Source organism: Onychostruthus taczanowskii, unplaced genomic scaffold (genome assembly GCF_017590055.1).
Source record: "Onychostruthus taczanowskii isolate IOZ18803 unplaced genomic scaffold, ASM1759005v1 scaffold38, whole genome shotgun sequence".
In the NCBI taxonomy this organism is placed as follows: Eukaryota; Metazoa; Chordata; class Aves; order Passeriformes; family Passeridae; genus Onychostruthus; species Onychostruthus taczanowskii.
In genome coordinates this window covers 13,707,749-13,731,316 of record NW_024501237.1, presented here as the reverse complement: position 1 = coordinate 13,731,316, position 23,568 = coordinate 13,707,749, and the positions used below count along the sequence as shown (strand labels likewise).

At 42.2% G+C, this 23,568-nt stretch overlaps 1 protein-coding gene across 1 annotated transcript in view; it reads left to right on the top strand.

Moving 5' to 3' along the window:
- The window catches only part of SPATA5 (spermatogenesis associated 5), a 162,467-nt gene that overhangs the window by 119,346 nt on the left and 19,553 nt on the right, over positions 1–23,568 (top strand). The window contains 1 exon segment of the mRNA XM_041412004.1: positions 9,006–9,170. Within this exon segment, the coding sequence (XP_041267938.1) occupies positions 9,006–9,170 (165 nt within the window).

Sequence of the window (23,568 nt, the reverse complement as noted above, 5' to 3'; positions counted from 1 at the left end):
TGGTAATATAAAGGTAAAGCTTATGTATGGAAAATAATGTATTATGTGGTAGATCATTGTTGCAGTGTTCAAAATCTTCTGAGGAGAATTGTGCTATTTTGGCAGGAGTTCAAAATTCTCTTTCCTACAAGGAACAGGTTCGGTGGTTTGTTTTTTCTCTAACATGTCATTTTGAGGTTACATGGTAACATCTGTCAGAGCTATGCTAACCTCTGTCATCCAGCTGTTATAATTGTGGTATTTTCCTTCCTTTTCCTTCTCTTTCCTCTCCTTTCTGCTTTCCCTTTCTCTCCCCTCAGAAAAAAAAAAAAAAAAAAGCCCAGCAATGAAAACCACCTCCTTTTATACTGAAACTTCAGGTGGAATGAAGTGGTTATAAAAGCATCTGTCAACACAGGAATGGTTTGCCAAGTGAAGTATTTGGGTTGGAAGTCATGCCTTCCCAACTGCTTGAAAACAGGAAGTATCTCTGTTAAGTGATGGATAGCTCTACTTTGCTGAGAGGAAGAAAAGGCTTTTTTTCTTTATTTTCTTTTTTTTTTCTTATTTTGCCTCTGGGCCAACAAATGAGTTCTGCAGTTGTTCCATGTATGTAAAGAAAGACTCCTGTGGAAATGTAGATATGGGTGCACACATCTGTGTGTATGTGTGTAGAGATATATATATATAGATATATATATATATATACACATATATATTTGTGTGTGTGTGTATGAATATACAAATAAAAAAAAGTGCAAAACTCAAAACCAACAATACACTTTGTACATGATTGGTCCCTGTCAAAAGCCAGCCCAGGCACATCTTATCCCAGTGATTCCTGTAAAGCTCTCAAAATCTGTCAGAAACAGCCTGCAGGATTGCAACGGCTCCTGGGTGATTAATTGCCAAAAGAGTCTGGTTCCAGGTTCCATTACATGTAATTGTTATCTTTTTCTAAAGGGGTTCTTTCATTAAACCCCCACTCACCCCCACCAGAAAAAAAAAAAAAAAAAAGGAAGGGAAAGAAAGAAAAGAGCTGACATTCCTGAGGTTTTGCACCTCTTAGACAGGAGCATGGAGGACTCTCTTATGTAAACATACAGTGAAGAGGGTGTGTTATGTCGTTTATTAGCTGATGATAGATTTTTTTTTTCCCCTTCACTTAATTTTAACTTTACTAAAAGTCATTTTATTAGAAATGGGGGAGAAAAGGCTGCATGGAGTGGGCACCTTCCAGTGTCTTCTCCACATTCAAACCTCACTGTGAGAACCGGAAAGTGTCGAAGGACTAGATCGCTCCTGCTCCTTGCTGAAATTGCAGGAAAACAGCTGGAAATTGGGACATCCTCTGTGCTATTGTGCTCAGACTGGACATGGGGAGAGGACAAAACCTTGTGTCTGACACCCCCTTTGCAAAGGAAGTTTGTGGCTTTAAAACATGTGGTTGAGTGTCCTGAAGGTACAGGCAGATTGTGAAGAGTATCTTGCTTTTCTGAGGCCATGTTGACAAAGCAGGGGGGATTGAGAGCTTGATTCCCTGGCAGTGCCTCAGTGGGTTTGAACTCACGTCATTTGGAGCTGAATTTCTGTGATGCCAAACTGGATTTGTATCAGCATGGTTGCTTGGGTTTGCACTGCTTTTACTGCGTTGAAAAAGGGCCGTGTTTCTGACAGGTTTAGACTTTTATAGATGGAGGCCCGGGCAAAGCTTGGCTCCCAATGAGCACTGCAGTGATTTGTGCCAACTGGCCAATTTAACTGTTTGAAATATCAGATGGAGATACGGGTTCTGCAGCTGGGGAGTATCTGCCTGCAGATGTTTCTGCCAAGAGAAATGGTTGAAACTCGGTTTCTTGAGATATTTTAATCCTATCTGAACAAAACTACATAAAAACGTGCCTTGGTATTGTCTGCATGGGCCAAGGAGCACATTGTTCCTCACAGTTGTGTTTGCACGGTCTCATTGCAGCAGAACAAGTCTCCTCAAGTCTCCTTTCTCCGTGATTCCATGTGAATTGGCTGTATCAATCAAATTCCAGTGGCAGGATGGTGGTGTGCAGTGGTCAGGGCACTGCTGTTAGTCTGATTAAAAAGATGAGAATATTTTGTGGCATCCAGCTTTCTGCAGGTTTGGAAAGCCAAACCTGGCCTTTCTTAGAGGTTTTTGAGGTTTGATGTGCTTTCACATCAACTCTGGAAATTTTTGCTTTCTTGAAGCATTTAAAGCACTGCCTCTTTGTAGTTATTGAAGTTAGACTGGTATCTGTTTTAAATCACCACCCTTAGAAATTACTCAGTGCTGTGAAACATGCAGAAGCAGGGCATGTTGTTCCAGCAGGTGATGACAGTGTTTTCAGTTGATTCAAGTTCTTTCCCCAGGTTTCATTTTGTACGGAAGGATGATTTTGCTGTTTTCGTGCACACTGTAGTGTAAACTGTTTTGCTGTAATAGCTAAGAGACTGATCTGTGGTGCTCGCTGAAGGTGTCCATTCGTGTGGGTAGCCAGTAAAGAGCAGTTCCAGAGGACACATGGAATTACACGGAGAAGTTTCTCTCTGTTGATGTGACAAACCGGAAACAGGTATGAATTAGTAGTTGAAGGGAAAAGATTAACTGAAGATGTGTACCTGGAGGATAGGCAGAGGGAGTAGCTGCTACACAAGCAGGGGCATCTGAGGGACAGATCATGTTCTTATTTTGGAGACTGTTCACTCTCTGTATCTCTTCATCTTGCTTTGGACTGGGATCACCTCAGCTGTCTCCCAGTTGGAGTTGGTTTGCTGTTTGCCAGGGTATCAAAGCATACGTTTGCTCTCTGCCTTTAATTCATGCTCCTGCTGGATGCCTGAGCAGAGGGTTCCTGCCGCGCGGCTGCCGCTCGGTAGCGTGTTCCTGCTGAACACCTGCTGTCAAACTATCATGTCCTTTCTTGTCAGCTTGCACAACGCTCCAGGTCTTGAGCAAGACTGACACTACGGAAAGGCTGCACAGCCTGGCTTTTATAAATCTGTGTGGAAAGCGAAGCCTTCACATAGGGAACCGCAGCATTTTCTAGGAGCTGGTTTCTAATAATATTTGGTAAAATTCTGTTAAAAATGCATTTTATGAAGTAGTGGATGCACCATAGGTTATGGAACCAAAGTGCTCCACCCTGAGAGGAGTAGTAGATGTTGTGTAATGACAGCAGAGAGTAATCTGCACAGATCTTGGGAGATGTACAAGGGTGGTGACCAGCAAAAAAAGTCATCAAAGAGAGGAACTGGTTAGAGATGTTGGCATGTACTGATGGTGGTGACAGACGTTGGCACAGAAGGAAGAAGGTGGGGAGGTGGAAGAGTGTGTGAGGAAAGGGGCTCTTGGCAGGAACAAAGCAGTATCACTTGACTCGGGAGCCTGTAATTACAAGACTCCAGCTTTGTGACACAGTGAATAAGTGTGACACCTGGAACAGAGGAATTTGGGGTTGCCTCCTGAAGCAGCTCATGCCAGATGGAGCGGGAGTAAAAACTTTGTGGGAGAATAAAATTAATCTCCACTGGACTATGGTTTTAAAGTCCTTAATGGTAATACTCCTGTATGTCTTTTCCCCTCAGCACCTTCTGTTAATTTTGGTAATTAAGCCAGGGTTGCAAAAAAGCCTCCAGTAATCTCTCAAACAGGATGGATGAGCTTCCTGTACTTGAAACTTTCAAAGATCCTAAAATGCCAGGCACTTCCTGATCTGTTGGGCTGGGAGCATGACCTGCTCTGGCACAGAATGAGAATGGAAACATCAGGCACTAAGGTGAGCCTCAAAAGCGTAGGGGAAGCACCTTGATGGGAGCTGCCTTCACTCCTGGCAGAGGTAAATGATGGCACAAGAAGGCCTTAACACTTCCCACACTTGCAATGCATCTGTCCTGACATGTGGGCAAAACCATGGAAAACATCTCACAAACAGCTACTGCTTACACAGGCTGCAGGAAGGCTGTGATGGGGTGGTGAGGCTCTGGCACAGGCTTCCTAGAGAAGCTGTGGATTCCCCATCCCTGGATGTGTTCCAAGCCAGCCTGGATGGGACTTGGAGCTACCTGGTCTAGTGGAAGGTGTCCTTGCCTGTGGCAGAACTGCATGATCTTTAAGGTCCCTTCCAATCCAGGACATTCTATGATTCTGTTTCTTTAAAATGACTTAGAAATGTTCAAATACTGTAATGATGAAAGTCAAAAAAAACCAAAAAACTGCCCAATTACCCAATAAGGTTACAAGATATAGAGCATCTCTTGTATTGAGGAGTCCATGTAAGTAGGAGCCCCTACCACAGTTCATAAATAGCAATTGTTAATCTAAATTGGAAGGATTGAGTTACAAAGAAACTATTCCCAGTTCTCTCATTTTCATCAGTGATCTAATCCCAACAGACTCCAGAGGCAAAATTCAACTTTTAGTTGCATTGTTTAGGTTTTGCATTAAAAGCAATGTATTTGCTTGAAAGGAAACAAATTTAGTATAAAACTTTGTTCCTACTTGTGGAGATTAATTGCAGCAGAGAATATGCAGTAACACTGATTCTCCAAATGAGCTTCTCTACCTCCTGAACTGATTCGCTTTCTCTTGCCTCAGTATCCCACTTACTGCTTGGGAGTTTTCAAGTTGTATTTATTTTTGCTAAAGTTAGGTTACTCTCTCGCACAGTTCATGTGTGAGTTTTTGTTATAAGATTAAGAATGCTTTTGATGAATTCAGCATGGCTGCTAGATTCCTATCAGTAGGAAAATAATTTTTTTTCCCATCCCATAGAGAGCTCAGTTAGTTATGCCTCTGCCATTGTTGTAGTTCTGCATTCTGTGACAGTGTGATTTTTAAAATGGCCAAGTAACCTTTGACAAAGCTAACTAAAGGTAGATGCTTAAAAAAAAGGGGGAAAGAAGAGGCGGAAAATTAGCAAAGCCCTAAGGTTAAATCTGGTCCATTCTTAACAGGAACCACAAATATTTTCCAGGCTTTATCTATTAATGTTTTCTTTCCTGAAATAATTGTCTTCATAGTTGCACACAAAATACATGTTTTTGACCTAGCTGTCTTTTCCAATGATATATTTTGAGAAAATACTCCATTTTAATTACAGCAAAATGAAATATTTCTTTCTGAAAGGTGAGCAGTTTCTCCTTTAAAAACTGTGGTTTTGCTGTCAATGGTACTCTATATTACATGAGAATTATCCCACATTCCTAGTCTTCCCCAGAGGAGCATTGTGTCCGTGTACCACTCATAACCTTTCAATGCATGAGTACTTAGAGCCCTTTCAGAACTGTTGTGGTAACAACAAAAAAATAATCACTTGAACCTGCAGAAGAATTGCTCCGTGGTATGAAGTATTCTAGGTTCGAGGTATTCTGGTTTCTACCAAAACCCCAATTGCTTAATTTTGTGCCCTTCTTGGTTGCAGTAAATTATGCAGCCCTCGCATCTCAACATCAGCGAGTTCTGTAGCTCTGTGCACACATCAATTAATTTTGGCCCCATCAACTTCCCACCTCCTGTGTGCTGCTTGCCCCGAATCGGGTTTGCATCTCCCAGTCGCGAGCAGTTCATCTCTCGCTCCCGGCAGCTGCATCTGCCCAGGCCTGCAGCCCCGCTTCAACTCTTCACCCTCCCCCTGCTACCTCTGCTCCTGTTCAGCTGAGCCACCGCCTGCTCCTGCTGAATCCCTCCTCCTCCTGCTCCACAGCTTGGGTCCATCCTCCTGCTGAATCCCTCCTGCTCCCGTTCTACAGAATGGAGCCATCCTCGTGCCTTGCTGGTGGGTCACCACCTAATCCCATTGCACCCAGCCTAGGACAGTGGAGCTGGCCCAGAGGTGACCTGGCTGTCCTTATTGCTCTCCCCATTTTCAAGTGCTTGTTGCAAGATTGAAGCTCCATCTTCTGGAATGGCCTGTGAAAGTCATGGCGTGCTTGGAGCTGCCATCTCCAAAGCCCTACCTATGGTGAAGGCTGGATCCCACAACATCCCACTGAGAAAAGCAGTAGCTTCTAGGTCTGTACAAAAAATGGTGTTGAGGAGAAATGTGGTGCCAGCACCCATCCAACTCAACCCTGCTGGTTAGCATGACCTGGGCCTTGGGCTTGAAGTGCTGCAGGTGCCCACATCATGTGCCCCAGCAGGCTTCCTTAAGCAACCCAGAAGAGTTCACCTCTCTCCAGTGAGCAAAGACATCATGAGGTATGTCTTGTTCTTACTGCCAGCCTCTGCATGCAGCTTGGTTCTGAATTCTGAATTATTTTGGCCAGAAGAGAAAAGCATCTCTGTGAGAAGAGTGCAGAGTTGAAAAGCCTGGGAGGGCAGTGTGATGTCCTGCAAATGAGAGAAGCCTTGACTTGCCGTTGTGTTCTGAGCATCCAGCAGCAGAGGAGCTCTGCAGCCCACCCCTGGCCCCTCACCAGGCCTTTTTCCTCCAGGAACACCGGACAGGTCAAAGCAGGCCCCTTCCTCATCCTCTTGTGCTGATTTTAGCTCCTCAGGAGCATGGAGAGGGGGAGACTGGTGGCTTGCCAAGGGGCCAAAGTGATGGCAGCAGAGCCAGGGGCAGTCTGGCTGTGCCCAGGGTCTCCCAGGGTCATCACATTGGGAGGGCTGGTGGAGACCAGCTCTCCATTCAATCTGCTTTTGTCTGCAGGGGCTGGAGGGAGTCTGACTCTCTTCTCAAGCTGAGTTTATGGAATATTTTCTCTCCTTTTTGTCTGTGTTGATACAGCCAGCATGCATTGCTGCAACTGACTTGTGCTTTTTTTGTACAGTTCCCAGCACATCTGGTCGCCTTGGATAAGGTCCCTGGGCCTGATTGTAGCAAAAAAGTAATGATAGCATGCTTAAAACTTGGGCCTTCAACTACCAACATATGTAAAACACAAAGCACTGGGGACAAACTGAAGGAAACACAGATTTTAGTCACTGACCAGAAAAAGTATGTTCACTGTGTTCAATCTGCAGTTGTGCTTTTTGTGTCTTGGAACTGAGAGCCAGGCAATGAGTGCTTGCTCCCAGCTGATTGGCACTGAGCATTTTCCCAGTCCCACCTGCACCACAGCCCTGGTCCTTCCTCAGTGGGAAGTTAAGCTGGCTCTAGAAGATGTTCTAATTATCTGGGCATCCTGATGAAACCTGTCTTGCTTTGAAAGAGGTACCACCGTACTCTTGTGAACATTTCTTGTTTCTTCTAAATAATAGAATTAGCTATGGGCATTTCCTTAAGAGCATGCAGAACACAATTGCAATGTAATTCCACTCTCTCCAAGTCTAGTCTTGAAACATGCACATTTCTCTTTCAAGTGTGTTGGCAAAAAATAGCAACATCCTCATACACACACGATTTAGACACTGAAGTATACACTGATCAAGACATTGTCAGTGAGCTGAATTCTTGGGTGGGTTTACCCGGTGTGGAAAACAGCACAGTCTGCTCAGCAAATATCAGTGGACAGCTTATTTCTTGCTCTCTTCTGTAGGGATCCAGCAATGGCTGCTGCAGACACAGGGTGCTGGGCTGGGTATGGACATGTGGGCTTCCCAGCCTTGCTCTGTCCTTGCACAGCTCCATGCAGCACCACAGGACCGTGCACTTTCTGCTGAGCATTTTTGTGTTTTGTTTTAAAAATAACAAGATGTCTCTTAACATTCAGGATACATTTTTCCACTCTGAAGCACCACAACAGTCTTTTTAAAGAAACTCTAGGAAGGGTGTTAACTTGATCAATGCTGTGCAGGAAGGAAAGCTCTTTCCTACTATTTTTTTCAGCATGACTTTCACTGACATGATCAGGCTGGGAAAAGACTTATTGGCTGACAGCCCAGGACAGCCATGCAATATCTCTAGTCATCTGGAACTCAAACTAGTCTACCCAAGGGAGAACCATAACATAAAAACAATTTAGGTTACATGCTGAATCTTATAAACATTGTTCCGTTTCTAAAAATTAGTTTAAATACTATTTATGTGCATTTGCTGTGCATAGGATTATTGTATTTTGCTTTTCTTTTTTCCAAATGTTAAGTAAGAGAGGTTCGAGGGTTTTTACTTTTTTTACTGTAGATGGTTTTCAAAAATCTTGGAGATTTTTTTTATAAACAGGGAAATGAGCTTCCTCCCTTCCCATAAATTTAAGAGCTTGGCTTCTCCTCTATATTGGATATAATTGTTTTATATATAGATAAAGTTTACTTTTTGACCCTGTCCAGAAAGATGTTTGAAGGGAGCTTCCAGAGGCCCAGTGATCCCCCTCCTGCTCAGGACTTTCACCAGACCAGATCAGAGAGAGGTTGTGTTCCTCTGCTGAGCCATAAAACCCCCAAAGGCAGAATTTCCACAGCCTCCCCAGTAACCTGCCCTGAGGCTGTGCTTCTCTTGTAGAATTTTTTTCCTCCCATCCAGTCTGAACCCTCCATGCTGCCCATCGTGGGCATTGTCCCGTCTTACATTTTCTGTCTGTTTGCTCTGCCACCCTCCCACCCCCAGTATAAACTGAACACCCAAAGTGCAAGGCCAAACACATGTGCCTGAAACTGTGCATCACTGGCCTTTCTCTGTTGTTACCTTATTTTGCATAAAAAAACCTCGTTGGAGTAATCTGCTTGTTTGTAAGCATGTGCAGCTCTAACACTGTGAGATAAAGCAACGTGGATCCACAGTGTAAGATTCACTCCAACAAAACCCTTATTTTCTCTGCTTGTTGTCTTGTTGGAAGATCTGAACTTGGGATGTGTCCATTGCCACCTGTCCTTCTGCCAAGTCCTAACATTCCTGCACACCTTGCAACAAGTCTAGAGGTATTGTTTTGGGAAAATGACTGTGGTTCCTTTATGATTCTTTTTTTCCATAAACTGGTATTTCACAAGCTGAGTAGCCTTACTGTCTTTTCTTGTGCAGGTTCATGCTTTTGTTTAAACTGTTGGTTATTTTGTCGTGGTGGTGGTATTGTTTTTGAGTTGTGTTTTTTTACTTCCTTGATGTGCTGTAACTTTTGCTGTGACATTTTCATTGCAGGCCCTGCTGAGGCCGGGGCGAATAGACAGAATTATCTACGTGCCACTGCCAGATGCAGCCACTCGCAAGGAAATCTTCAGGCTTCATTTCCAGTCCATGCCAGTCAGCAATGAAGTCTGCCTGGCCGAGCTCGTGGAGCGCACGCACAAGTACTCGGGAGCGGAGGTAAAACTTCCTGGAGTCGGTGCACAAATGGTGTTTAAAGTTGAATTCAAATGTCACTTGAGCTTTCTTGGAGTGCTGGTGGGAATTATGAAAGGGAATATTTCAGATATTCCTGTGTTTTTGCAATCTGGGACTTTTTTACTTCAAGGTCCCCATCAGAGGAGTGATGCCAGGGGAAGGGTCTTTTTTGGGTTGAGCCTTCATACAGTTGCAGGCAGCCTCATTAAGGATGTGCTGCCAGGACTGGAGGAGGTGGAGGCAAGCTCTTCCAGATTTCCCAGACAGTTCCCCCACATCTCTGGGAATATTGTGACTGAGAGCCTCAGGAGGAGAGAGGAGAGATGGAGGTAAGAAATGCAGGGGAATTTGAAAGGAGTCTCTTTGAAGCTTGTATTTTCCTATTCTATATAATCAAGACTTCACAGCAGCACTTACTGTTATAGCTCATTGCTATTACTTAGCTTCTGACAGTGATGTCAGACAATTATTTCCTGTCCTGGGCAGAAGGAGAAACTTTCTCAGGTGTTGCTGCCTGGCAGTTATAAGAAGGATCAGTACATTAGTGGTCACCATTCTGCTCCCTGAATGTTATTCATGTCAGTGTCTCGTGAAAGGATGTTTCACTCTTTCCTCATTTTAATTAATTGAGAGTAATTATATTAATTCAAAAATTCAAAGAATGTTAATAAGATTGCCAAGTTGAGCTCTTGAAAGGTATGAAATACCAGAATTTCCACCTTGCTGTAGCCAGCCCTAGTGTCTCCATTATCACACCATCTAATTACATGGCCACCTTCTGCTTTTTCCATAGCAGAGTGGAAAATGTGGTGTGCTTGCCTTGGCTCCCCATCTGTCTGTGTGCTGTTTACAAGGGCAGGAAAATAAGCTAAACTTTTGTCTTGGGTGACTGTGGAGGATTTGTGTGATTGCTTGAAGGCCCTTCTCAAAGGACTGCTGGTGCTCCCAGGCTAGGCTTTTCCTCATTTAGCTGTCACTTAGATGCTGGTGGGCTGGAAAATGCTGTGCTGCCTACTCATAACTTCTGGCTGGTGTGGGCACTGCTGTGTGTGCTGTGGGGTCATTTTGGGAAGCTGTGTCACAGTAGACAGCAAAGCCAAACCCACGAGAGTTTTCCTCCTCCACAGCACAGGGCAGACTGCACTCTGGGAATGAATGAATGAGTGAATGAATGATTGGACACCATGTAGTGAGCCGAGCTGGTTTATGTAGCATATCGTTCTACCCAGAATGTGGGCTCTCACAATGAAAAAAAAGGCAACAATAAAAAGAATTTCATGCTTGAATGTTGGTCTGGAAGATTGTCACAGCTCTACTGCTTCCACGTTTTGGAGCAGTGACCTGTAACAGTGTTATGTTTATATTTCGGGGACAGTGATGCAACTTGGGAAAATTTATCTACCTCTGGCTGAGTTACAAGCCTCCAAAAACATAAATATAAACATCTCCTCTGTTGCATATGGTAACTGTCGCCTTACCAGGCAACAACTGCAGTGCTTGTATTTTAGAAATTCCAAGCATATGGGGATTTCCTTTGGATCTGGATCAGCTGAAGAGCTAGTAGTGAATTCCAGTGCCTGGTTGATAATGAGTCACAAATGTCTTGGTGCTGGCTTTGTGCAGAACCAAAAATAAGTTAATGGGTCATTGAGTGCAGCTACAGGCTGGTTTCAGGGGAAAAAAAAAATCTGCCTGTTTCTAATATGGCATTTCTCATGAATTTTGTTCTTTTGCATCTTGTGAAGTATTGTAATAACTGGGATGTAAAGAGTAAATACAGAAAAAGCCTCAGTCAGGGTTCCTTGGAAGAATATATAAACTCTTGATAGTTGGCACACACAGCGGCCAGTTTCATTAAAGCCTTTTCTTCCCAGTGTCTCCAGCTTCCCAGCTTTACAAATAGTTTCCGCTGCTGAATGGCAAGTTCCCATTCCACTGTTCTAGCCTTTGTTCAGAGAAAGAAATGGAAAATGCCTGGTTTTGTGACTAGAAGATGCTGTATGAATAGGGAGCTGCGTGTAAAGATGCGTTGAATCATCCTGACATGAGCTGAATAAACAGCCAGGAAAGTGGATAGTTCAGTGTGCGTCTGGCTTCCAACTTGGCCCCTTTTCAGATCAGATACTTGTGTATTATTGCCTGTCATCGCTTATGACCAGTTATCTCTGTTCACCTGCTGGATGTACGTTTCTCTTAATGACTACCTTTAAAGATACATCAAGATAGCAAAATGGGGTGATTACTTCCCACTGTTTCATGTGAGGGAAGGTGGAAGATAATTTATGAGGGTGAATTACAGTTTCCTTCTCTTGTGTGTCAGTGAAGTTTAATATGAAAAAAGACATTAGATGAGCAATGTTTGTACGGTTAACTTTTAGGTTGAAGAAATCCACAGTTTTCTGGAAATACTTGAATTTGAGTGCAATCTTCATTTCCAGACCTTTCTGAAGTAGTGCTCAGCAGCACTACTTGGGCTCCTCCTCAGGGATACTGCATTTTATTTTGGGCCAAATTGCAGGAGGTCCAACTTTTATAAAACTGATAATTTTTTAATGGTTTTACATAATTAGAATATCTGCACTGTGAGCTTGTTCACAGTTTGATCACAGCTTTTCCTAGAGCATTTTCACTGTTGTACTTCATGCTGAGAAGTTTTATCTGTTTCATTTCCCACTGAAGTAGGGATGATTAGATCTGACCACAGAAGTATTTGAAAGCCATGTTTTAAAGTACAAGCAAATGAGACCCAAAGAGCTCACACTGCTTGTTTTCATGGTGCTGCCACAGCCAGCTATCCTTAGGAAAGATGAGCTTTCCACAAACTTAGGTGCTCCATTTTTCAGTTTGGAGTTAGACAAGCAAGGGATAAAGAGAGTGTTTCCCCACTGGAGAAATATTTTGTTCCAGAAAGTAGGTGATAAAAAGGAAAACAAACTCAGCAGAGTGAGAGATGTTCTTTTATTGTCTGAGCCGCAGTCAGATGAAGTTTTTGTTACAATTTAAAAGGCAGAGAGGGAGGTTTTAGGCAGAAACTGAAATCAAGTGTTGAGTTGTTTTGAGTTTAAAGTTGGTTGGAAGTAAAAAAAAATTAAACAATCTGGGTATGATGACAATATTCCTCAGATGAGTGTGCTTATAAAAGTAAGATAATGGGGACTGACTGCTTTTAAACTGGTGGAAAGCAGGTCATGGTGAAAGCCAAGGCTGGCATGGTTTCTATAGTATTATCAGTTTCCATGCTTACGGGACACAAGAGCAGAGTGGGAATCTTGGAACCTGTAAATCTTTCACTGGTTCTGAATCGAAGTGGAACAGTTAATGTAAAAAATATCTTTCTCACTTTGCAATAACTCTCAATGGGAGCCCAGAAAATGAAAGGGAAGAAAAGCAAGCTGATGAAGGTTTGCTCTGGCTCAAATAAGAGCAGATGTGATGCCAAAAAGATCTGTGCAGCAGCAAAGTAGCTGAAATCAACTCAAGTCTTTGACTCCTAAAATATGTATTCCAAAACATGCTTGTTCTTGTTTACCAGATATTGACATATTTGAACTAGTAACTTTAATTAAAAACACCCAAACCTCTCCAAAATCCTCTGTTTCATACAGAGGAAGATACTAAGTATAAAAGGAATGAGGATGTGTTCCACCATAGGTTCACAGGAGGGTAAAGACCCTTTTAAGAGACTGGGGAAGATTTGTCTGTTTAGTAAAGAGCATCTACAGTAAAGGAGAGAGATGGTTTAGATAGAGGGGAAAAAATGGACATTCAAAAGATAAGGGTGTGTTATCTTCTTTGCATCTAGCTGTACATGAAGGAAAAGATCTTCCAGATTTAAGGAAAAGGCTTTCTGCTTAACATTTTTTAAGAGCAGTGGATTCAATCCTATATAGTAGCCTGAAGTATTACAGTGAAATGTGATTTTCAAGGTGAGTAATGCCATCAAATTGAAATGTAGCAAGATTAAGGCCTCAGATGAACCACTAATGTTTCTCTTGGACTGGTGCAGAGGATCTGTTAATTTATATCACTCATTGAAAAGTGAACATTTTTGTGTGGGTGGATGAGGAAAAGTCTCAGCCTTCATCCAATATAGCATGGGATCACCTCCTTCCTACACACATTTATCAGTGCTAAGGATGTGTTTGGCACAGGTGTCTGGAAGGTGAGGAAATACCTGGCATTGGGAATGTTTTCCAAATGTTAGTGTTTGGGATAAAGGAGATGAATCACTGGAAAGGAAATAAGTAACTACATAGGACTTCCCATGGGATTTTGTCTGCTGCTGGTCTCGCAGGAGGCTCCTACGTGCGGAATGTGCTTGGGCACACTGGGAGTGAGGGCAGTGTGAGCACCTGGGGTTGTCTGGGAATGGTATTGGCGTGGCAGTGCTGAAAGCAGGACTTGGGGGCTTTACTCTGCCTCTTCCTGCTCTTTTCAGTCACTTCAGAAAGATCTGGTTCCTGCCGCCCATTTTTCAGAGGTGCTGCCCAGAGTGGGTGGATTTTCATCACGTTGTGTCTCAGCTGAGGCCTGATAAAGTGCTGTGTGCTCTGACCTAGTGAGGGTGTAGAGCATGGCTGGCAGTCAGCACATTTATGCCAAACGTAAGGTTTGGTGCAGAGGGGAGCATTGGCACTGAAATGCATGCATGGCAAGCTCTTCTGGGAAAGAACATTTTCTCCTTCAGTGAGATAATGATTTGCTAATAGTTTAATCAAGCAGGGGAGATTTAATGCATCTGGCTGAAGGGACATTAGTGTTTCTGAAAAGGTCAGACACATTAACAGCTCAGGAGGACACTGCTTCCTAAGGAACTCAAAGAACAGTGATCCTCACAGGAACTTGGGGAAAAAAGCCAGGTGGAATTTGAATGAGCCCCAGCCACTGCTGAGGTATGAAATTTTGCTTGCTTCTCAAACCTGGCTTCTTTTTTTCCCCCATAAAGCCCAAAGAACTGGTATTTTGATTCTTTAAATGCCAAAACAGTTCAGATGCAGGAACTTTACAGCTGATTTCAACACGTTTTTCTTCATTAACGACTTTAAAGGTATCGTCCACCCAGGTTCTGTAAGTGAGCACTCTTGTGCTTTTGCAGCGTTGTTTTGTGTTGTGTCCAGTGTCTGGAAAATGAACATGAGTAGGAGCATCACCTGTGTCAGGAGCAAGCTCCCTTCCCTTGAGCTTGCACAAAGCAGCTGTTGTTTCACCAAACCAGCTGTGGCTAGGGGAGATGCCTGGCTTTGCCAGTAGCACCAACTGTGCTGTTTGCCTCCTTTCCCTGTCTTCTCCTTCCCGTTTTCCCACAACCTCACCCACGGCAGAGTAACCAGGAGCTCCCAGTTGCTGAGGGTGGCAGAGGGGTGCGTGCTGCCAGCGCAGCAGGGCACTGCTGAGCTGCCACTGTCACACAGGCTTATAAAAGAGGGACCTAGGCCCAGCTTCTGTCAGCCAGCTTTACTTGCCCTCTGCTCTTGCCTCTGGCTTTGCTGCTTTATTGTCCTGGGTTTGGCTGCAATTCCCAGCAATGGAAAAACATGTTGCTCTTTAAAAGCAGATGGGAATTCATTCCTGAAGGAAAAAATATGTCTCTTTAGCCTACTGCTATTGTTTTCTTTGAGTTTTTTTTTGCCTGTGAGTTATTTCTAGCAACTTCTAATTTAATTTTTTTTAATCAGACAGTGGGGATTGTTCTTCAACATTTTAAAGCACACTCTCTCAGTGTAGCAATGATCACAAGTGGGGGTATGTAAAGTTCAGAGTGAAAATTGCATTTGCAGTGATCAGAAAGGAATCGAAAGTGTTGGCTTATTTCTGCCTTTAAAAGTACTTTCATTGGTGTAATACAAATGCTTATATCATCTCAGAGCTGAAGAATTGGCTTTTATGTTAAAAAAAAAAAGGAAAATAAAAGATAAAAAGTTTTTCCTCACACTGACCTGTTTTTCTGATTTAAACCTGTAGTGCTGGCAATTGATCTCGTAAGTTATGATGTGTCACAGGGTATGTGGTTAGGAGTGAACTTGCTGCTTGGAGTTTGTCTCAACTCTAGTCCTAAAGTATAAGACAAGGCATACAAATTGGACAAAGTCACCAAAAAATTATTGCAGTTCAGAGAAAACTTATTTCTGGTCCTCTGCTCTTATATGACAAGTTCAGGGCCACATCCTCTCAACATACACAAGTTGCTGTAAATCCTGAGTATGTCTTAGTACAGTAGTAAAAGGTATGTGATGTCTGAAGTTTTCTTGTTTCATTGATTTGTATCCACTTTTTTAATAAACTGGGGTGGGTGGGGAAAGTAAATAAAGTAAGTAAATTCTTACATATTCATTGCCATTTCTCATGCCCTTAAGGTTAGCAAGTGTCTGACTTGCTTAAGTGCCTGTTATGAATAATTTTAATAGTATGCAATGTCTGACTGTCTGTCCTCAGTGTTCAATTTCTCTTTCTTTACATGTATATTCATTTTTCCCTTGGATATGCTGTGTTAAAAGGAGGGCCACCAAGTTGATTAGAGGGATGGAGTACCTTTCCTATGAGGTGCAGCTGAGGGAATTGGAATTGTTCAGCCTGGAGAAAAGAAAGCTTTGGGATTACCTAATCGTGGCCTTCCAGTACTTGAAGGGACCATGCAAGAAGGGAGAAGAATTGTTTGCAGGGCTTGTAGTGACAGGACAAGGGGGAATGGCTTCAAACTGAAAGCAAATAAGTTTAGATTAGATTATTATGAATAAATTGTTCCTTCTGAGGGTAGTGAGGCCCTGGCACAGCTTGCCCAGGGAAGCTGTGGCTGCCCCATCCCTAGAAGTGTCCAAGGCGAGGCTGGTGGAGCTCTGAGCAACCTGGGATAGTGGAAGGTGTCCCTGCCAGTGGCAGGGGAATTGGAAAGAGGTGATATTTAGGATCTCTTTCAGCCCAGGCCGTTACATGATTCTGTGATTTCGAGGAGGTAGCACCAAGCCACGATGTCCAGCATCAGCTTGGCCAGGAGAGCTGCAGAAAGTTTCCCCAGTTCTGCAGTGAAATTACCTTCCAACATTCGTAAAATCAGCCCTCCAAAACCATGGGTTGAACTTGGTCAGTGAGATCTGAAATGGTTCTGATTGTGATCTTAATTAGCACTAGGGATATTTAGATGTAGTACCTGAAGGCTAATTCAGGATGTTTATACCAGATGAAAGCATCCAGAGGAACACCTTGTGCTGACCTACTTGTGTTTCTGGGACTGTGCCAGTTCAATTGCTGTCATGGTAGAAGAAATGTTAATGAATGGCAGAGGAATAATAGGGCCCAGGTGTAAAAGCCTGTTAATCTACCTGGCTATTGTTGCTGTGAATGAAGAACATGTTATTTTAATGGCAACACTGACTGTTTACACTTCACTGAACTGCAAAGATTGGAGAGCTGGGCCTGTGTGTGTGAATTAAAACGTTTGAACATATATTGGTATCTTTGTGTGCAGGGAAAATAGGATGTTTGCTTTTGGCAGTCATCTGCAAAAAGTCATTGTTTCTGTTGCAAAAATTTGGAACCTAATAATGAATAATAATATCTAATAAAATCAAATCACAATAGGCTGTGAATTTCTTGAACAATAAATGTACCTAATTTCAAGCTTAAATCCTCTCACTATTAAAACTACCATTGTGTAGTACATACACCAACTATTCACCTTCCATTGCTTTCTCCCATGATGGAAATTTCACTTGTGTAAAGTGAATTTTGAGTTTATTTTCTGGGGGGTGATCATTATTGATAAAACATTTGGAGTGGGAGAGTTTTTTTGTTTCTTCCTTAACTTTTTGACTGTGATTTGCTTTGATACTTCCTGTCCCTAAAAATGCATATAAGGCACAGGGTTATGCACTTGTCATCCCATAAAGTTATTTGGGTTCGAAAATGCACTCTACTGTATTCCTTCCAAAGAGGTTTTTGTTATGTGTAATTTTTTTAATATAAGTGAGATTTTTGGGGGATAGAATAGTTGAAATGTCTGCTTTTGTTTCACTTTCTTTTTTTATCCACAAACTTTAGCAATGGCATGGTTGGAGCTGGTGGCTTTTTGGTGAGATTAAACTTCTTAGTGTTAATTCTGAAACCATTTGAGAAGTTGTTGGTAATTAAGATAGTCACTGATGCTGAATGTGGGAACAGGGAATCTTGCAGCCAAACGTACATTGTCAAACAGGGCAGTTTCAATTCTTGCCATGTAACTTCTGTTTTCCAGAGCCCTGCTGGAAAGCTGATGGGCACAAGCACTGCTGTAGCTCAGATTTTTGCGTAGCAGAAGTTGGAAGTTTTTATTTCCAAGTTATCTTTTATGGTTACCCTCACATACATATGGAAAAGCTTTGAATTGCCTTTGGCAAAAGGATTAAAAGGTTACTGGCCAATGGAAGCAGCACAATAACAACTCTGCAGCAAATTATTAGCTATGTTAGAAGCAATTCCGTGGTCTGTTTTACTTTTTAATTAAACTTTTTTCAAACTATCACCTAGTTCTCAGCTTAGGCTTTTTGTTTCCTGTCTTTGAGTAATGAAAATGTCAAGGATAGCTGGGTAGGAAAAAAGCCTTTCAGGTCCTAGTCTTCTGTAATTTGTCCATGGCATTACATGTATAGAAGGGAGCCATCGGATATGGCCTGACCACTTGCAGTGGGAGAAAACAGAGCAAACCCCAAGATGACTGCAAGTGCTAATTGGTCTTGACATCCCCATTGTCAGGGAAGGAGAACCAAGAGCATTTTGTCCAGTTTAAAAGAGCTGCTTTGGGTTTTGTTTGATGGTTTATTTTCTTATTTTGGGAAGCTGGGGATGGGAGTTATTTTCTGAAAGTAATTGGTGTCTTACAAATGTAGTGTTTGTTACTTCATTTCCTAGCAAACAAAGTGAATTTGTGATAAAACTAGGAAATTACTATTGCGTTAACATTGCACAGTGAAACACACTGTTGGAGGGAAAGGAGGGGGAGAGCAGCAATTTGTCCTCTGTTTTGTCCACTTGCCCACTTTTCACTGGGACAAACCAACTCTGTCTTTTTCCAGAACTGCTCCCAGTGAGCTCTCATTCGATGATAAACCAATGAAGAGGGGTTAAAAAAAATTTTACCCAGCTCATAGTTCAGACTCTGTGTGTTTGTATTTGTGAGTCTGTATAAGGAGATCTTTTTCTGCTAAGTCTCTTAAGCAGCTGATTTCCCTTGCTGCACATGGATTTTGTTGTTCAGCCAGGGATGAGGGACCAAAGAGCAGGAGCCAGTAGGATGGGTTGTTGGGGGGTTTTCTCATAGGCAAGAACAGGGGCTTGAGTGTTCATCATTGCCACAGGCAAGCAGAAAACACCTACCCCAAATCCAAAAGCCACGTGCCACTTGTATTTCTGGTAACCTGTGCAAGTGGTGGTCATGGCTGTGTACCTGGAGAGAGGGGCTTTGGGGAGTCCTCTTGCCAGGGAGGGTGAAGTATGGCTGGAGGGTTCATCACAAGCTCCTCATTTCATGGGATCTTGCCATTTCTGTGGTCATTTCTGGGTATTTCTCTGTCGTATAAACCAAGGGGCAGTGAACCAAACCGTGCTCCTTTGTTAGCATAACAGAATTTGCAAGGCAAGAAAATTAGTACAGTAGTTTTCTGTAAAAAGGAGAGAGCAAAACTTTTCTTGATTTTGATTTTTCTACTTTAAGGCCTGAGGACTTCTTTAGAAGTGTTGCTGGCAGTCTCATTTTAATATTCAAATAGCAAGAGCTCATCATAATGAGATGTCAGCTCTCAGAAGTGGAATAGGGAATATAGTCAAAATGTTAAAAACTGAAAACTTGCGCTCATTTCTAACATTTGTTGCTACTAAATTTGCAAAAGCATTTGTGAAGTAAGCTGAAAACCTGGGGTTTGGGGGGATTTTAGGAGATTTTTTTTGCATATGGTTATATGTATAAAGACCTTTCTCTTCTTGTTTGTGATTTTCTTCACAAGAAAATAAATATCATTAACTTACCCATACAAAAAAGGTTCTGTTTTTCCTCTTTGTTATGTACTATCCTTGCATCCATGAGATTAAAAAAATATATTTGTTTATTTATTAAAATAATCTATAGTTTTTCTTCATTAAACCGTGTTTATTGGTAACAATATTTGTAGAGAAGCAGGAAAAAAATTAAAAAGAAGTTGGAAATTAATTTGTCTTCTGTCAGTGCTTGGAAGTTGAAATAAGAAAGGGAACTGGAGCACTGAGACAGTATCTTACCCTAGGCTAGTTGTTTACCATTAAAGAGGGAGCTTGCATGCGGGAGGGAGTGTTATGTTTTGGACTTACTTCCTTGTAACTCATAAATCTTGGCTGTATAAACGTTCAGTCATTAATTAAGGCTTTCAAATTAATCTGTTTCCTGACTGGACTTGGCTGGTTTTGCATAGAGCAGTGCTGTTGCCCAATCTCCCAGTTTCGGAGTGCTCTCAAATGTGTGGTATGGGAGGATGGTGTTTATTGTGGAGAGCTAATGAGCAGCACCAGAGGAGGGAGGGGGAGCCCCTGGGTTACCAACATGTGCAGGAAATAGGGTGCTGTATCAAAATGGTTTTGTGCACTTTAATTGCTTCCCTTACTTCAAACAATAGCAAAGGTAGCTATTTTATATTGATAAATGTCAGGCCTGGGCAGAAGTATTTTTCATTCCTTTCATTATTCTTACATAGTGTTCTGGTTTTGCAGTTCAGCCAGTTTACTCAGGATGATGTATAAATACAGCCAAAACATATCTTTTGTGTGATGGAAAAAGATTTCAACTTTTGTTAGAGACTTTTTAGAAATTAATTGGTAGTATTATCACTCAGATGCTGCTCATCTGAGATTTGTGCCCTACTTGTTTTACCCTTTCTTTACAAATGTGTAAATGTGAATATGTGTATATATATATTTGTGTATCTCCTTTCTTACTTTTGCGGCCATGGAGAAGCTTTTATCTTTTATACTTAATATTCAAGAAATATTAAATGTATGATAATGTATTTTCAGAAATTCGTCCTGGAGATGTACTACTTTTTGTAGGCATTTCAAACCAAAGTATTTTCATTACCTGGGTACTAGATGTGAATTAAAGCAGTCAGCTTCTTTCAATTCTGCATGTGCAAAGCATTTCATAAATAACTTGTAAGGTTTAGAATGGGCATCTGGAAGAAGAGGGTGGTGAGACCCTGGCACAGGTTGCCCAGAGAAGTTGTGGATGCCCCATCTCTGGAAGGGTTCAAGGCAAGATTGGATTGGGCTCTGAGCAACCTGGTCTGGTAAAAAGTGTCCCTGCCCATGACAGGGGCATTAGGACAAGACAATCTTTAAGATCCCTTCCAACTCAAACCAGTCCCTTCCCTTCCCTTCCCTTCCCTTCCCTTCCCTTCCCTTCCCTTCCCTTCCCTTCCCTTCTATAAATGATTTTTCCATATCCAAGACAACGTCTTGCATTTTAATGGCTCCAACTCAAACCATTCCCTTCCCTTCCCTTCCCTTCCCTTGTATAAATGATTTTTCCATACCCAAGACAACCTCTTGCATTTTAATGGTATCAAAGTGAAGGTGTGTTTTCAGTGTCACTTAGTCCCAAGTTAAGCCATTCTAAATATTTCCAGTTGTTTTTAGTATTGCTTTTTACAGATTGCTGATGAGAGGCATGTGTTTGTGAGGAGCAGTGGCCAGAGGATTCCCTCTCCTTTTAATCAGCACTTGAAAAACCCAAGTGTGTCCTCAATGCTAGTGTCAGAATATGAAAGAGCAGCCTCACCTTTAGGAAAAAATCTGCCAATCTTATATGTTTTTGGAGCAGGAAAAGAGATTATTCTCAAAATTTTTTCATTAGCAGCTTCATCTCTGGAAGTTTACCACAGAGACACAGCATGAAAGATGTGCAGGCAACGAGTGACCCACTGAATTGGGCAGGTGGTGGAAATCCAGGTGGGCTTGTTGTGCTGGGTGAAAGTACCATATGTTCATGATAGGAACACTTGCTAAATATAAAACATAGCATTAGGAAACAGTGGTAATAAATCTTTCTTCTTCCAGTGTACATTTGACTGGAGACAGTCCTGGACTTGCTGGGAGATAGGATGGATTGTTGGATCGTCTTGTTGGTTTCTTCTTTCTTATGGATTTGATAAATCACTTGACACATTGTATTTGGTAATAAGGAAAATGTATTTCAAAGCCTGAAATGATGCCTGAGTGACATTTATAATTTGAAATCTGTTGTTACATAAGACTTGACATTCAGTGTTGTGTTCAGTGGTGTCTGTGTGCAACCTGAGGGGCAGAACAAATGACAATTCACCTTACTGCTTGCCATATACAAAGTAGGACTGTTTTTTCTGGGCGCAGATTCAAAATGAGGACCTATACTCAAAATACCTGTAGGGCTTTATTACAGATGGTATGTTTTGTGGCTGCCCATTTGTTCTGGGACCTGTTTCCTGAGGGGTGTTTCCAGGAGGTTGCATCAAGCCACTTGGGAATGGCTGGTGCTGGTTTTGGTGCCATTCTGAACCTGTACTGTACAGCAGAAGTCATTCAGCCTATTAAAAAAGGGCTTAAAGCAAACGAAATAAATTAAATAAAGGGGTCAGTTAACGTGGTGGTGGGACCCCTGACCAGTGATAACTCCATGGACCACAGGAGCTGCTCTGCTCCTCTGACAGCCCTGGAGCTCTCCAGGCTTTCCCAGCAGAGCCAGTGCAGAGACCTGTGCAGTATTCCCTTGTGATCATTGCTCCTGCTGTGGTTTCCCAAGGTGAACAAAACAATGATCCTGGTGTTGAAATGATAAACCAAGTCCAGTCCTAGCCCAGTCAGGATCTGCATGGAACAGGTTGTTCCCTGTGAGTTGGAACAACGCTGATAACATTTAGCAGGAATAGCAAATACACATTAATATTTGCATTATGATAACAGGAAGAGTCTATTTTGAGGTTTGTAGTTGGTACTAATAATTCATCCTTGGGTTTGAGATGATTCTTGAAAGAAACTGTCTGTTTCCTACAGGAACAGTCTTTCTTGTATGTCTGTCATTTTTCAAACAGAGAGCTTTTAGTCACTTTATTTTTACCAATTGAAATCCAGCAGTTTTATTGTACTAGTATTTAGCCTGCCAGGACTTTTTAGCATCAGACTTTGAAAATAGTGAGGAGCTTTTTGCTGTTTGTTTCTTCTTAATTCATATGCAACATTTAATGAAAGCTTAATTAATCCCAGCATGCAGGGAGAGGGAAAGGAAACAGTACTCAGCAATTGAGAATATATTTAGCAACATTTATACAGAAGTGATTGTATTACCTAAAAATCCCTTTTTCTTTATTTTGGATGAGTTTGGGGGCTAGGAAGGGAGGGCAGGCACAGGCTTGGTAAAAAGAAGTCATGGGGGGAAAAAATGCTTCCAGGGATCTGGAAAAGAGAAATATAATGAGCTGTCTCTGTGTAGAGCTGAAGCAGGTCTTGCTCTTAAAAGTCCTTGAGTCAGAGTTTAGACTTCAGTTTTAGGAGGTTTACAAAGGTTGCAAAAGCTGTGAAAGTAGAATTCTATTCTCAAGGTGTGAACATAGAAGCAGGCTGATCCCGGATGGGAAGGCCAGTTCTTGTTACTGTTTTTTATTAAAATATTTTGTTACTTCTCCTGCAAATTAACATTGGTTTGAACATTTTCTCTCATAAGTATTGTTAAATCTTCCTCATTAAAAAAACATTTCCTCAGTAATAATAGGTTCCATATGTAGATGTACTGTGTATGTAAAGTGATACATATTAATATAGCAATTGCTCATGAAAATGTGTTTTTTTGCTTTTCCACCGTGTAATGACCCTTCCCGCTCCTGCCCCCAAACAAGCAGAACAACAAGAGGGCCCTTTGAACGGAAATGTGCAGTTTTAAACCGTTTTCCAGATCCGATGTTTCCCGAGCTGGAGTGGAGCTGGCGGAGGAGGCCGGCAGAGATGGATCGCTGGCTGTTCCAGGAACAGCCTGACTGCAAAGCAGGGTCAGTAGCGGGGCTGGCGGTGCCTGACAGCGAGTGCTCGGCTTTCCCGGGAAAGCTGCTCCCCAGGTGCTTCACCAGGGCCCTCCTCCTGCAGGACCCTTCTCTGACAGCAGAGGCTCACTCAGGTGCTTACAGCTGAGCCCTGGCTTAGGGCTTTGCTGAATGCCAACATTGCAGTGAGATGAAAACACTTGACAGGCTCTGCATTTAATCTCAAAAACCTGTGGGTAAAGCATTCCTTAAAAAGCAGGAAAACAAACCCCCTTTTCATTTTCAGAGGTTACAACAGTATCCCAATATCTGTCTGTAGAAACAACACCCAACCTCCATTTAATAAAATCATAGAGCTCTAAAAATCCAAATTACCTTGT